The sequence below is a fragment of the Hordeum vulgare genome, chromosome 6H (genome assembly GCF_904849725.1).
Source record: "Hordeum vulgare subsp. vulgare chromosome 6H, MorexV3_pseudomolecules_assembly, whole genome shotgun sequence".
NCBI classification, from domain to species: Eukaryota; Viridiplantae; Streptophyta; class Magnoliopsida; order Poales; family Poaceae; genus Hordeum; species Hordeum vulgare.
Window position 1 is genome coordinate 540,630,282 of NC_058523.1, and position 16,329 is coordinate 540,646,610.

The 16,329-nt window shown below is 46.2% G+C and overlaps 1 protein-coding gene across 1 annotated transcript; it reads right to left on the reverse strand.

Annotated features, from left to right (window-relative positions):
- Window positions 1-4,973: 4,973 nt before the first annotated feature.
- Window positions 4,974-13,911, reverse strand: LOC123405962 (serine/threonine-protein kinase VPS15). The gene is made up of 12 exons (XM_045099468.1): window positions 13,485-13,911; window positions 13,327-13,401; window positions 12,581-12,703; window positions 12,326-12,371; window positions 12,058-12,218; window positions 10,898-10,977; window positions 10,185-10,290; window positions 9,083-9,259; window positions 6,170-8,995; window positions 5,808-6,043; window positions 5,613-5,712; window positions 4,974-5,317 (listed from the first exon to the last, which is right to left on the reverse strand). The coding sequence occupies exons 1-12, from the start codon at window positions 13,683-13,685 to the stop codon at window positions 5,138-5,140; spliced, it is 4,311 nt and encodes a 1,436-aa protein (XP_044955403.1). The 5' UTR covers window positions 13,686-13,911; the 3' UTR covers window positions 4,974-5,137.
- Between the last annotated feature and the right edge of the window lie 2,418 nt (window positions 13,912-16,329).

Genomic DNA, 16,329 nt, shown 5'->3' on the forward strand with positions numbered 1-16,329 from the left:
TGCTTCCGGTGTATCTTTTGACTTCCCATACAAGCCCAGGAAGCCTAGAATATTCATGCAGAGATTCTTCGTCAGGTGCATCACGTCGATTGCCGAGCGGACCTTATGGACTTCCCAGTAGGGTAGCTCCCAAAATATAGATTTTTTCTTCCACATGGGTACGCGCTTATCAGGGCCGTTAGGAACAGGTTGGCTGCCAGGACCCTTTCCAAAGATTACTTTTAAATCTTTGACCATATCAAATACTACAGCACCAGTACGGATGACAGGCTTCCCCCGGGGTTCTGCCTTGCCATTGAAATGCTTGCCTTTTTTCTTTAAGGGATGCTTGGGCGGAAGAAAACGACGATTGTACGGATACACATTCTTCCTACAGTTGTCGAGATATATACTTTATGTCTGATCCAAAGAGTGTGTGCATGCATTGTATCCCTTGTTTGACTGTCTTGAAATGTTACTAAGAGCAGGCCAATCATTGATGGTTACGAAAAGCAACGCTCGAAGGTCAAATTCCTCTTGTTTGTGCTCGTCCCACACACGTACACCTGGTTCGGCCCACAGCTGTAAAAGTTCATCAACTAATGGCCTTAGGTACACATCAATATCGTTGCCGGGTTGCTTTGGACCTTGTATAAGCACTGGCATCATAATGAACTAATGGCCTTAGAGTAACGGGCCAGGTGTTGTGACTGCAACTCTGCTCCCCAAAAGGATTCATGCCATCTGTACTCAGACCTAACCATAAGTTCCTTGCGTCAGCTGCAAATCTCGGGAACTCTCTCTCGATTTTTCTCCACTGCCGACCATCAGCGGTGTGCCTCAACTTATCGTCTTTCATACGATCTTCCATGTGCCATCGCAACAACTTCGCATGATCTTTATTTCTGAACAAACGTTTCAACCGTGGTATTATAGGAGCATACCACATCACCTTGGCAGGAACCCTCTTCCTGGGTGGCTCGCCCTCAATATCACCAGGGTCATCTTTTCTGATCTTATACCGCAATGCAGTGCATACCGGGCATTTATCCATATTCTCGTACTTCTCACCGCGGTAGAGGATGCAGTCATTAGGGCATGCATGTATCTTCTGCACGTCTAATCCTAGAGGGCAGACAAGCTTCTTTGCTTCCTACGTGTTGGCGGGCAATTCGTTCTTTCTTGGAAGCATCTTCTTCATCAGTACCAGCAACTTTTCGAATGACGAGTCAGTCACACCGGTCTCTGCCTTCCACTTCAGCAATTCCAGTGTGCTACCCAGCTTCTTCTGGCCATCTTCACAAGTTGGGTACAACAATTTGTTGTGGTCCTGTAACATCTGCTAGAACTGCAACCTCTCCTTTTCTGTGTCGCAACCTCGCCGTGCATCAGAAATGACCCGGCCAAGATCATCAGCGGGCTCATATGGTTCCCGTTCTTCATCCTGATCTTCTTCTTCATTGTCTTCCATTGCGGTATCAGCATACTCAGTGAACATAGATCGGTAGTTGTCATCATCGTTCTCTTCTTCTTCATCGTCGTCTTCCATCATAACCCCTCTTTCTCCGTGCTTGGTCCAAACATTATAGCCCGACATAAAACCAGACCGAAGCAGGTGGCTCTGAATGACTCTTGAGGAAGTGTAATCCTTCTCATTCCGACATTCAACACATGGACAAAACATATAGCCACCACCATGCTTGTTCGCATCGGCTGCATCTCGAAAAGAATGCACGCCTTCTCTGTAAGCGGCTGTGCGTCGATCACCGTACATCCATGGATGACTCATCTGTGTTATACGACAGTATATCAAATACAATCACGATCCTAAAAATTAGTACCGCACGGTCTAAACGAGGAAATATAGTTGCTAACCTTTTAGAATAAGTAGAAATAAAGAGGAAGAGGTTTAAGCGTGGCTCAGGCATCTCATATCGTAGTTGTGTTCGGTGAACTGAAACGGCATCGCTCTAACACACATTTCAACAAACACCTCTAGTGCATCCAAGAAAAATGGAGAGCTAGCACACACCCACACTCTTCCATCCAAGAAAAATGCAAGGAAGAGGGGAGAGGGGGGTTGTGGCCAATATATATAGGCAGAGGACTTTAGTCCCGGTTTGAGACACAAACCAGGACTAAAGGCGGCGCCGCGTAGCCTTTAGTCCCGGTTTGGGACACGAACCGGGACTAAAGGCTCCTTACGGACCGGGACTAAAGCCTCGAAGGAGGCATTGAGAATTGGGGCGACGTGGCCGGGGCTTTAGTCCCGGCTCAGAGGCATCGACGATGCACCCCTGTCTATGTCTGTCATCACCCGTAGTAGTAGGTGAGTTTGTGCGCCGCGACTACTGCTAGAAAAGACTACTACTCCGTAGGTGCGAAAGGGTAGGAGGATGCATGGATAGGCGGCATCGATGGGCCGAGACTCGATGACGATAGATGGCGAGGCGTAGAAAGCAGTGATTAGGTAGCCATCGACGACGTCTTTAACTACGTAGTCTTTATTCCTTATTATTATTACTACTCTACTAGCAGCCTGGCTAGCGTTGCAACAAAGATGAAGCGTACGTGTTGTCATGCACGCACACGAGACACGACGGTCATGCATGCATCTGCATGCATGCAAGCTCTAGATAGCGTGGACGGACGTTTGCTCCATGCATGGTCACTTGATCGCACTGCCATATAACTCCTCCTAGTAGTACGTACGTGTATTGTTGAGAAAGACAAGCCTGTTGGAGAAATTGCTCGGCACACGGTGATACTACTAGAAGAGAAGAAACACTCCTCCGTGTCGCCGAGCTGAAAGAACACCGCTGTGCATGGCAAGAACATTCTCCGCGCTCGTCTTTTGAAAGAATGCAGCGGGATGAATAGAAATGATTGGATGGAAAAGAGGGCAATAAAAAGGAGCGCGTGTCATGTGGGTGGCCATCCATCCATCCATCGGTTGCCTCGCCAACGGGAAAAGAAAAGATGGAGCACAGGCCACAGGGTCGGTCGACCGATCCCGCTGCCGTAACACGAACTCGAAACTTACAACCGACCCCCTCAAACGTTTACGAACACGTCCGGTTAGTGATCGGATGTGTCCATTTTGAATCCTTACTTTTTCATCTACTTAGTCATATTTTTTATATTTTTTTTCATATGTCCGATTATTTACATGTGACTGACGGAAAAAAAGTGAAAAAGATGAATAAAAAATAATCCAGGATGGGGTCACGTCCTATGTGACGGACCGACGGATGTTTGAGATGGATATGACGGGTCTGACTGAATTGGTTTTTTTATTAATTAGTGACCGGACGGACTGATAGGGCATTTGAGGCGGATTTAAAGAGTCTAGCTGTAGATGCTCTTACGGCTGCTAGAACAGTAACTTTGATGTGCACATTACTCCGTGCCACCGCTGCTAAAAACACGTTGCAGGGGTGGTTCCAAGTGTGCATGAATCCCGGGGCGTTCCACACTTGCATCCGCATGCACCAAGTTGCTGCTTGTACGGTACGGCATGGAGCGGCAGAAAGAAACGGAAGCATGGACGTCGCTCTAAAATCCTTGGGAGCCGCCCGTGGATGCTCCTGGATCACTGGATGGATGGTCGTTCGCTCGTACTACCACTGGCCGGATGGATCTGAGCATTAATACCACTGGATTGGTAGTGGTACTGTTGATGAGTCTATGACGGTCAAGCAAAGGGACCATCGGCAAAGCTCATCATCCCCTTTCCCCCCTTCTTTTTTCCTTTCTTTGTTTGCCAGCCCGGGACCACGATGCATGCTCTCGATTACTACTTTGATGATCTGGGGTATGCGGCGGGCGTGCATAAATTGAATGTTTTGATCTTTTATCGAAAGTTAAGCCGGATCTGACCTTGGTTGTGAATTTTTTTTCTTTGGATTTGATCCTTTTGTTATCATTAGAGCTATTGACGGTAGGGTATAACAACCTACCGCTGAGGCCCGTGGCCGTAGAAAAATGGCTTACCGTAGGAGGAGTAACTGGCGGTAATCTGCAGCGTTTGCTTGGGGGTTTCGACGGGGACGTGATTCCTCATCCAGCCTGCCTGGCAGTGCCACCCTCAAAGCGTCTGGGTTCCCGATGGCACGCACTGCATCTGCATGGACGGAGGGCGAGCGAGGACTCTGCCCAAGGGATAGGGAGGTGGCGTGGCACGCAAACCTCACCTGGGTCCATGGACGCAACGCGCCCAGAGGCCGGGGCTTGTCGACTCGACTGCGTCAGTCAGGTGGTGAAGAGCTGCTGCGTCCAAGCAACCACTACTGTGCTGCAACTTACTGCTGCTGGCGTTGGCCGCGTCTCGTCGCATCGGATCCCTCGGGCTCGGCTGCTTTTGCTTTCCTTGCTTTCCTCGCAATCGCAGCGGCGAATAACGATGCCCCTCGGATCTGCCTGCGCGCGCATACTGGGCTGCTCCTTTCTCCATCTCCATCTCCATCTCCATCTCCATCTCCACCTCCATCTTGGAAACAAAGAAAGATGGCATCCATCCATCTGGGTTTGGTGAAAACCAAGGCAAACTGCATGATGCGCAATCATAGTCCATCACTGCTACGTCCAACTTGTCACCAACCAACATGCAAAACCCCACAGCAAGCTGCGAATTTTGGATGCTGGTAAATTCTCAAACAAAACTAGTAGTACCATGCATCTGGAATTTTAACCTCAAAAGCGCCAAGGGCAAACATGCAAATTAAGCAATACCACCTGTCCTTGGATTTTTAATACACTCCTTGGAGGAGAATGAGTGAATGTATACTCTAAAATAGCCTATTTACATCTCAGTATGTAGTTCATATTGAGAAGAAAAGAGGTAATATTTGACAAGTACTAGCTCCATCAGGAATCATCCTTCTTTTCATGTTATGTTAATCTGATGCCAAATCCTAAATGAATGGTGATCTTGTAAGATATGCTATCAACAAACAACTGGTTACTACGCTTAACCCAAATTACCACAGGATAGATACATGGCAACCTCCAGTTTTGTATTGATTAACATCATCGTCATCTGTACAACAGTGAGTCGTGATATATACTGTGTCATAATAAGGCCTATGTACACCAAGGGGCCTCTGCTTGCCATCGTGGGACGGCGACAGCTTACCCCTCCCTAACCGAGCCGGAGAAGCTATTTCCACACCTTGACTGCACCGTCTCTGCTGGCCGATATCAACCGCTGGCTCGACAAGTTGACGGACGCTAGGGCGAGGATCGCGTCCCGGTGGCAGCCGGCGGAATCGGCAGCGGCCATGGCGAGCTGCGTCTTGTGCGTCAACCTGGACGCTGGTGTGGGCGGTTTGCACGATTCCTGCGCACAAAGTTATACTCTGTTAGCGTCCGTCAAGAGAGATTCACAGAGACAGCCACGCTGCTTCAAGCATCACCACAAAACTGACGCGATAAATTAATCATGCAGGAATGCACCAGCATCAGGTTGAAGGCTAAAGTGATGGACCAGTAAATTCATAAGGTTCTTGAGTGCAACAGGTTGAAGGTTAAAGTGATGGACCAGTAAATTCACAAGGTTCTTGAGTTGATACACTACAGTGTAACTTCAGATAAGAAACAGAAACAAAACAGTGATACTGTTTTGGCGGACATACCTGCACAACCTGTACTCCGTAGCTCGACCGTATATCATAACACTCGTCGTTTCCAATACCTTTCGCTGAAGGACCAGCAATACAAAAGCTTTGCTCAGGCCTTCAAAATCATCAAACAAAATAATACATTTTAGATTACAAGCGGTGAAGGAGAAAAAAATGCAGAAGCAAGAGCCTATAGTAGTAATATTCAACCTGGCCTGGTCCCAGTAGCGTATCTTCAAATCTGTCCCTCCAGTCAGCAGATCTCCCCCTGGCAAAGGAAGCAAGCACCGGATGCCTGGGAGGCGTGGAGGCGGATCGGCCAGTTCCTCAATTCTGTACTTGTAGTTCCCTGCTCGCCTCACATCTTTGACCGTTGTCTTGCTAAGAGGTTTTGATGGTGTTTTTGGCGTGACAGCCTCATTTTCTGTGCCTGCTGTCCTAAACATCTGTATAGTGTGTTCAGTTTTTTTAGATACCGACCATAGTAAAAGGTGTTGCTACTTGTACAAAATCATAGCACAGAAAATGCTATGCTATCACCAGAATACGAGAATATAAAACTATTCAATTACCTGGTGGCAGCTACCATTCTCTGCGTTCCACAAGGAAACTTCATTGCAGCCCGCGGCCACAAAAACGAGTGGTCTTCCACTAGAAGAGATTGAGTTGTGCGGTGGTATAAGCAAGCACAGTTTCTCTATAGGGCTTACTGTGGAATAGTTCCATGAGTTGACAGGCAGCATAAACCTATGATCCCACAATGTAAGAACACCTCTTGAAGACCCTGAGATGAACCAATTCCCACACTGGCCCATCACAAGTGCCGAGATATAGCCCTCCTCTGGTGACGATTTAAATGACCAAGATTCTGAGTTGGACCTTGTATCCCATTTATGGATGCCACAATGTTCAGTGCTGAAAAGGATGGTTGAGCTAAAGCTATCTGATGAACAGTTTACAACACTGAGAATTGCACCTTCTTTCAGATCTTTCCTTTTTACATTAACGATGCCAGAATACCTCTCTGTAGAACTCCCAGCTCCACGTGCACAGTCAACAGAGAACAAGTGCAATGTGCCATCGCTAGCACCAGCAACGACCTGAGAACTGCCGCAAAGCATTGTAGTACATAGAGCTCGGCTACTACCCAAGCTATAGGTCAACCTAGATCTGAAGGCGATGTCCTTTTCCAACTTTCTTGTATCCCATATCTTAATACTCGAGTCATCCGAAGCTGTCACAAAAAAGGAATTGTCGTCTGACACGGCAATATCATTGACAGACAAGCGATGTTCCTGGAGATGTGCCACTAGAACTCCACGAGGCTTCCAACCTGTCTCCAGAGCCACCGATGATCTGGTGAAGGAGGGCGATACCGCTGTCTCAGAGTTGGAACCGCCATCACCTGGCACAGGGGAGGTGCTCTTCCTTGGGTCACTGATGCTTAAATCACCATGCTTGCTACTGAAATAATTCTCTCTAGTCTGGAAGCCTTGAACTGAACTTGATAAACCTGGATGCCGGTTGGATTCCCAGGGCATATATATTTCTCCTAAACCACGCTTATCAGTATTAACAGAATATGATGGTATTCCTTTAGACAATCCATCATAAAATGAAATACTCCCAGCAGATGTATGTGGCGCATAGCCATAATATAACGATTTATCCGAAGAAATTGAATCTTTGATGTCCAAAGTAGATGTTCTCAACCTTACAGCATCTTCCAGAGCCGCAGACGACATACTTTGTGTTGTAGCAGGATATCTTCCACCACGTACCATCTGTTCCTTTTTAACATCACCCTTGAGTAAAACCTCTCCTGTGTCCTTGGCAACCTCTAAAGCTTGATATAGGACTGATTTCGAGACTGGAGGCTTAAGACATGCAAGAAGAGCAGTTTCAGACAATGAAGGTGGCTCCCTGTGTAGAAATTGCCTTAAATGTGGAGAAAGGTACACATAAGTATCAACAGGACCTAAGCTCTCACTACAGGCAGCAATAAGCCTTACAGCAGACCGTTTAACCCATTGAATTGGATGACATAGTAAGGGAAGGGTCTTCCCAAATAAGCCAACGATTACCCTTTTCCTCAGATAACTGCTTTCGCACATCATGGTTAAGCAATCAAGTACGTTTACAACCACAGCCTCCATATCATCACTTAGTGCCTGTTCAAGATAGGGCAAGAGATATTCCTCAACACTTCTTGAACCAATGAAGTAGCAAACAACGACAATTTGACCAAAGTAAACTGTACGGAGTTGCTCATCATGGTCATTTAGAAATGCTGGGAGTATAGGAAGAAGAAAATCATTACTTTGTCTGTGCCCAAAAAAGTAACATAGATAACCTATATCTTGCAGGAGAGCTCTGCGGACATTAGGTGTCTGCTTTGGTCCCATTACCAACTCTTGCACTATGTCATAAATACTTCTCCTCAGGCGTGCAAGTTGGCGATCAATTTTATCATGCTTCTTCTTTACTGGTGCATCTGCAGACTGTGATGCAGCAGCCGCCACTGATTTGTCTAGAGGCCCAGTATCAGCTATGCTCCGAGAACGAAGCAGGAACCTATAAGCTGTTAAAGCCAGCTTATAAATGTTACTAGCATAGCAAACTCTAACACTCTCCTCTGCATCATCTGGGAGCAAAGAAAGCATCGGGAGGATATACTCAGGGAATATCATTGCATCACTGATAGGGAAGTCTTGAACAAGACATAGAACATCAGACAAGGTTTCCAGAGCAGCACAGCGAACAATGGCAGCTGGATCTGAGAGCATTGCAATAACATAGGGAACAACCAGCTGTAAGCGACTATCATCATCTATGTATGTGGAGGAGATCTTCAGAAGAATGAGACTGGCCCTTCTCAGTTCTGGTTTTTTTACACTTCGTATGGATGAGCATATTAATGAGGCAAGCAAGACCATGCCTTCACAGCTCACCTTGGAGTGTGTCTGTTGGAAAATGTCAAAACTATAGGTATCCGATTGGGCATCATAACCAGACACTAAAGCAAGTAAGTTGCTCTTGGAGATCTTGTGCACATGTGATACGTCGTCGTTTTGGGCTGCCAAGACACTTGTAGTTTGACTTTGCGTTACATTAGGCTGCTGCAAGGGCCCAATACCATTTGCACCTGAGACCATTGTGCCTCCATGGTTGTTCCTTTGCTCAACTTCCTTGAGAAGGAGATTGAGGTCTCCAACAATCTGCCGATGGTCTCCAGGAATGTTTATCTTAACCAAAGATGCGCTTTGGGCAGATTCTCTCGGTGAATTTGCAGCTTGACCTCTAATGTTTTTCTCCCCAGATACTTGAATTTGTTCACATGCTAAGCCACTTATCATCATGTCATGTATCCTTTCAAAATTTTCCTGTGTCTTCTCAACCTGTGTAGAAGTAAAGTATGTTAGGATGCTCATGATGAAGAGTAGTGGATGGATCAGAAAATTAACACAAACTTCAACAATCCTTACCCTAGCATCTGAGCCAAGTGGAACAATATCCGAGAAAAACTTGTGCAGAAATCTTGAAAAATAGGTTGGAAAAACAACAGTTGCATATTTTTGCAGATAGCTTTTACATGATAGCCTTTCTTTGGGGTCCAACTGAATCATGTGAAGTACCATATCTTGGATACCAGCATCTTGTATCTGAAAGCACAAATTAACAGTGAGCACCTTGTCTTGTGATAGATGGTACAATGGGCATAATGAATGGGTGGTATATCTCAGAAGGAATATTGCAACCCTGTTAGATAACATCAGCAAACACCAGCAGAATCAGTAGGAGATTGCGCGCAAATGGAAGCATGTTCATACTTACTCCCTACACCATGCATTTTTAGTACATATGCTTCACAAACGAATTGCAAATAAGAAGGAATGTATACCTGCGGACTGGTCAAATTCATATTAATTGATTTAGATTCACACAGAAAATATCTTTTTGCACGAAAGACCATTAACCCTTACCCCATTGCTAACTCAGTCAATGAAGATTCAGATATGGAAATTTTATCACCGGTTAAAGTTCTACAATTGCACTAAATTCAGCAATGGATCATCCACTTAAAATTGTCCATATGTATCCTCTTAGGGCCTGGGAAAAACAAATCATCCTCTGATAGGCGGTGGGTACTACTCTAAGGCATAGTCCAAAAGAGGTATGAAAAGTTCAGTTTAGGACAAATATTTGGGCACATACCCAAACTTATGAACTATGAAGGTGCAACCACCAAGTTTAGAACAGAATACCCAAGTAAAATCAATTTTGTATGTGTTGGTCATAAGAATTCCAACATCAAACAAGATCACAGTACGAATAAAGAACATGGCTGAATGAATTGTTGGTCCTACTTCCCAAGGAACAAGTATTACTGGCCCCATAGCAAGAAGTAATTCTGCAGGCACCCATGGAGTGACCAGGATGTTACAGTTGCACAGAATGAATAACAGACATGCCAACCTCAAGTTCTATGTTAGAGAAACAACAACGAAATAACTGAGAACAAATACGGAAACTATTCTGATGTTAAAAAAGAAGCTATTTCAAAGAGCAAGAAAAGAACAGAAAAACCTTTTCTAGGGTATGTGTTGGGTCATACTGGCCACGGCGATAAGCAAGCAGTTGTGAAAGCTCAAAGAGCGGCTGACCCTCCAGGAAAAGTTCAGCAAGAACGCACCTGGAAAGAAGGCAAATAGTTTGCCAATAGGTAACAAGGAAATAAAAATCCATCAGCTCAGTTTATAATGTTAGCACAGTAGAGTACTGAAGAAAATATAAGTAGTTAGTGAAGAAATACAGGAAAATCAACATCTTCATTTAAGTAACAACTCTTCTTATTTCTAACTGCACAGCACTCCTCAATCTCGAGAAAGAAAAATGTGATGCGATATTTGTGAAAAATGCATGCAGCCTCAAATGAATCCAAAATAGCTCCAAATTCTTCCCCAGTATATAGTAAAACTCAGTACTTCACTGGTGGGTACAATGTCTCAAGGTGAAGCTACAATGCATTGCAGCAACCATCTTGTATGGCTGACACAACATGTCGATTGTAATCTTCCAATAACCATCAGATTTCGTCTGATTAGAAAATTCCCCTTTTGTCACATAAAGAGGTCAAATGACAATACATCACATATGATCAAATTAACATGTTCAAGCAAATAAGAAGATTGATCAGTAATCTATTATTAACATGCAAATGGAAAGCGCACATATCACAATGGAAGAACACAACTCCAGACCAAATTAACAAAGATCTTCAACGAGACAACACTGCATACCCGAGAGAGAATATGTCCATAGATGGTTTCAGAGGTGCATCTGATGAAACTTGGGACTCAGCACCATGTTCGTGGAATCTCTGGAGAAAAAATGAAGTTTAGTTTATTTCACAATACAAATAAAAATGTATCATCAAATAGAAGTTATAAGCTAACAAAGATATAGCATAAAAGTACATCACATTACAGCTGGATACCATTGTGAATGGATGCTGTGGTATGCTTCTTTCTTATTCTTGGTGTTCAGCAGAAGTTGTAAGTTTATGTCTGCTGCTGCTATTTTGTACTCCCTTCGTTCCTAAATATAAGTGTTTTTAGAGGCTTCACTGTGGAGTACATACAGATGTATATAGACATACTTTAGAGTGTAGATTCACTCATTTTGCTCCGTATGTAGCCTCTAGTAGAATCTCTAAAAAGACTTATATTTAGGAACAGAGGGAGTATGCACTATAGATTTGCTAAACTATCTGAATTGGCCCGGTATAAATGTTTTTGGATCATCTAGTTTATCAATCAGAAGTGATTTTTTATGATGCTTTTGTGAACCCAATTGCTCTGGATTGGGCTGTGGAAGTACTCCCTCCTTCCCAAAATATAAGGCGCGCTTGACTTTGCACGGTCTTTGATGAATGACTTTGACCATTAATATATATCAAAATACATGGATTGAACATGTATCAATAGTATCATCGTACTTGTGTTGCAAAACAATTCTATTTCATATGTCTTTATAATAATTTTGTAGGCATATAGTAAGTGAAAATCATAGTCAAAGTTGTGCGATGAAGACCAAAGAAGTCAACAAGCGTCTTATATTTTGGAAAGGAGGGAGTATTATAAAGGCTTTTCTACAAATATATTCTTGTACTCCCTCCATTTCATATTAGAGGTCCCATTGTTTTGGTTCAGTTTCTCATTACACGGCTTATGCTCTTATCTAAAACATCTATTAATTGCAGGCTTTTCCTATTGTACCCTCCCTTATTTTGAATGATGGAGATGCAGTGAGAGCAAGCATTTCAATGAAGAGCATCTATTAACAAATTATTAGTAGCATGTAACAATTACACCAATGAGAGTAAGCAAACTGAGAGTCTGAGATTAAGTGGGTAAAAGAGCATAGAAGTTTCGAATATAATTTAGGTGAAGGAACTAACTTCAGGTGCGAGATAGCATCTTCGCCTTCCTCCAGTGTCGAAGAAGAACGAAAAATCAGATGGATCATCATCCGGGATGTATGTTGGTTTAAAAGACGCAAAGTCCGTGAGGTATAGCCAGTTCCATGAGGTGACCAGTACATTCTCACATTTTATGTCACCTAACATAAACAGCAGCGTAAATACATATTTTAAAGAGAACAACAGTGTACGTATTAATGAAAGAAAAACACTACTGCTCATATAACTTAAGAGAAAACCTTCTCACCATGGCAAACTCCCTTACTATGGCTCTGCTCCACGGCATGGATTAACTGCACAACCAAATGAGCTAAGTCAACAACCATATCTGGAAAGGAAAGGAATGAAGAATGACTCTTACATGTGCCACTAGTTTAAGGCTACACTTAGCAAAGGGGCTGTACAACTTCCTACAGAAGTCCCCAACATGATCGACTCTTTCACCTTTGTAACTGCTAATGACCATCTGACAGCAGCGACAGAAAAGAAAGAAGGGCCGCACCTGAAAAGCAAGCCATTTCTTCTCAATTTGACTGAGGAAAGGGCGTGTACTAAGTCTATCATGCAGATTGCTGTAGGAGTACTGCCTCAGCAGATATGCTGCCTTGTCCGTCTGAAACCAAACCTGAGAAAACATGACAAGTCCTGTCAGCATGTGAACCAAGGGAGAGAGAAAACACGTCTCCGCAACAAAGGAACTCTCTACACATTGAAAGGCAATGCAATATTTCAATGTTCATTCATCCATGTATCGTGTCGTGAGGAAACATCCAAGCAAGTGAGCGTACTCAGGTAAGAGCCCATGAGAATTCAACCTGACACCATAGTAGATTCATAATAATCCAGAAGGCAGAAGCCCCTAACAAAGATAGTATAACAAGCAAGCCAATTTACTCTAAATCTAACCTTTCTGCCTCGGCAGGATGAACAAACTAAAACTCCAAGCAAAAACAAAGAGAGATAGCATTAGTACACATGGCATAGAAACCCCTTAAAATGACAGTACACCAAGGAAGCAAAGCGTACAAGCAATTAACTATACACCCAACCTTGCCGCCTCAGCTGAATGAAACACACTGAAATTGCAACCAAAAGCAACAAACAGAGATAAAAACACACATGGCATCGAAATTCGCTAAACCTCACTAAATGTCACCGAATAAGGCGCAAATAAACAGGGAGTAATCGTTCCGAGTAGTAACCGTTGGTAATGTACATGCGAAACAAGCAGAAGAGCGAGGGGCTGACCTGGAAGGGCCAGACGTGGGAGCCCTCGAGCCCCTGGAACGCCCTGCGGATCCGCTCCAGCCTCCGCTCATGGTCCTGCGAGGCGACGGGCAGATCTCCTCATGGTCCGCCCAAAGCGAAGGGGGGAAGGGGATGTGGATGCGGCGGCCAGCGCTTACCTTGAGGTCGAGGGGCTCCCCGGCGCGCTTGAAGTAGACCTTGACGAGGAGGAGGCCCTCGTCGTGCTTGCAGAGGACGGACTTGAGGAAGCGGCCGCGGCCGACGAGGTCGAGCAGCACGAGGTTGTAGGTGGAGGGCAGGTCGTGCAGGTAGTACTCCGTCGCCGACGCCTGCGTCGTCCGCGCGATCTTGTTCCCCATAAGAGTCAGCCCCCTCTCCTCCCCGCCCGCGCCGTCGCCGCGGGGGAGGGGCTCCGCCGCTCGCCGGCGCGGGGGTTTTGCTTCTGGGGGCGGGTTCCGCGGAGGGGAGGGGAGGGGAGGGGGAGGTGCGTGGCGTGTGGCGGAGGCGATCGATGAGACGCCGGTTGAATTGGGGGAGAAGGGAAGAGAAGAGGGAAGGCTGGACCGCCGCGGAGGTGTGTCGTGTTGGGCTCTCGATCGGAAACCAAACCCCCCTCCCTCCCTACTCCTGCCGGTCTGACCCGGTGGGAACTGGGAACCCGGTTCGGTTTACAAAACAATTACCGACTTTCTTTTTAGATTTTTTTTATCATCATTTTTTCAAATGCAACGTACCCCCTCTGTATCAAAATATAACATGTTTCTAGTATAAAATAAGGAAAACTCTATCCTCCAGCCGACGGATCGCATGTAGGCATGTGCCGCCTCGTCCGTACGACACGTGTTATATACGGACTCATCTGCTTATGATTTCTGTAACTTATCACTTGTTGCGGTTCACGCACCGCAACAGCTTTATGTTGCATGATCTGAATCTGGATCCCTTAGAGCAGTAGCCTCCCGGCGGTGGCAGGCGGCGCCGCCGGCCGTCCCCTGCCTCCGCGCCAACAGCCGCTCGACCCGACGCCGATGACCTTCCGCAGTCGCTGACAGCCGCGCCGCCGCCCCCGATGTCGGGGCCCTCCCCCCACCCCACCCTCTCGCGCCGCCAGCCGCTCGGCCCTGCCAGCCGTGCCGCCGCCCTTGATACCGGGGCCCTCCCCCCCCCCCCCCCACACCCTCTCATCACGCCAGCCGCTCGGCCCCGACGCCGTCCGGCCATCCGGTCGCCGCCAGCCGCATCATGAACATTGCAAAAATTTCTGCAACCTAACCTTTGTTGCAAAAATTCCTGAAACATGATCTTTGTTACAAAAAATTCTTCCGCAAAAGTACCTATGTTGCAGAAAGATGAAGAAAAAAATCCTGTAACAAGCAAATTGTTTCTGAGACTCGGCCGTTGTTTCAGGAATTAACGGGTCCAAAGTTTATTTCTTGTAGTGGTGTTTGTTTCAAAAAAAAAATATTTCTTGCAACAAAGCGAAAGTTTCTGCAAACTCAACCGTCGTTTCAAGAATTATGGGGTGCCAGGCCAGAGCGGATCGGACGGCTGCGCGTAGATCGGACGGCCTTCCACGTAGGAGATGTTTACTAAAACATCCGTCGGTGGATGCGTAGCAGCCCCCATAAAATAAACGTCTTATATTTCATTACACAAGGAGTATTATGGCCTGTTGAAGTATTCCAATTTACCGAACCGATCACACCAAAGGGAACCAAACTCATCGCATCGATCAACGCACGGATCGTTTTCCTCTCGTTCCTGACGGGTGGAACCTGTTGGGGAACGTCGCATGGGAAACAAAAAATTTCCTACGCGCACGAAGACCTATCATGGTGATGTCCATCTACGAGAGGGGATGAGTGATCTACGTACCCTTGTAGATCGTACAACAGAAGCGTTAGAGAACGCGGTTGATGTAGTGGAACGTCCTCACGTCCCTCGATCCGCCCCGCGAACAATCCCGCGATCAGTCCCACGATCTAGTACCGAACGGACGGCACCTCCGCGTTCAGCACACGTACAGCTCGACGATGATCTCGGCCTTCTTGATCCAGCAAGAGAGACGGAGAGGTAGAAGAGTTCTCCGGCAGCGTGACGGCGCTCCGGAGGTTTGGTGATGATCTTGTCTCAGCAGGGCTCCGCCCGAGCTCCGCAGAAACGCGATCTAGAGGTAAAACCGTGGAGATATGTGGTCGAGCAGCCGTGAGAAAGTCGTCTCAAATCTGCCCTAAAAGCCCCATATATATAGGAGGAGGGAGGGGGACCTTGCCTTGGGGTCCAAGGGATCCCCAAGGGGTCGGCCGAGCCAAGGGGGGGAGGACTCCCCCCCCCCCCAAACCGAGTTGGACTTGGTTTGGTGGGAGGAGTCCCCCTCCCTTCCCGCTTCTTCCCTCTTTTTTTTTCTTTTCCTTTCATTTTCTTATCTTGGCGCATAGGCCTCTTTGGGGCTGTCCCACCAGCCCACTAAGGGCTGGTGTGTCCCCCAAAAGCCTATGGGCTTCCCCGGAGTGGGTTGCCCCCCTCCGGTGAACTCCCGGAACCCATTCGTCATTCCCGGTACATTCCCGGTAACTCCGAAAACCTTCCGGTAATCAAATGAGGTCATCCTATATATCAATCTTCGTTTCCGGACCATTCCGAAAACCCTCGTGACGTCCGTGATATCATCCGGGACTCCGAACAACATTCGGTAACCAACCATATAACTCAAATACGCATAAAACAACGTCGAACCTTAAGTGTGCAGACCCTGCGGGTTCGAGAACTATGTAGACATGACCCGAGAGACTCCTCGGTCAATATCCAACAGCGGGACCTGGATGCCCATATTGGATCCTACATATTCTACGAAGATCTTATCGTTTGAACCTCAGTGCCAAGGATTCGTATAATCTCGTATGTCATTCCCTTTGTCCTTCGGTATGTTACTTGCCCGAGATTCGATTGTCGGTATCCGCATACCTATTTCAATCTCGTTTACCGGCAAGTCTCTTTACTCGT

Coding starts and splice junctions, on each gene's coding strand:
- LOC123405962 (XM_045099468.1), bottom strand. CDS start 13,685: ATGGGGAACAAGATCGCGCGGACGACGCAGGCGTCGGCGACGGAGTAC. Junction 13,402..13,484: donor GGGAGCCCCTCGACCTCAAG/GTAAGCGCTGGC, acceptor GTCGCCTCGCAG/GACCATGAGCGGAGGCTGGA. Junction 5,318..5,612: donor ACGGAGTACAGGTTGTGCAG/GTATGTCCGCCA, acceptor CTTTGTGCGCAG/GAATCGTGCAAACCGCCCAC.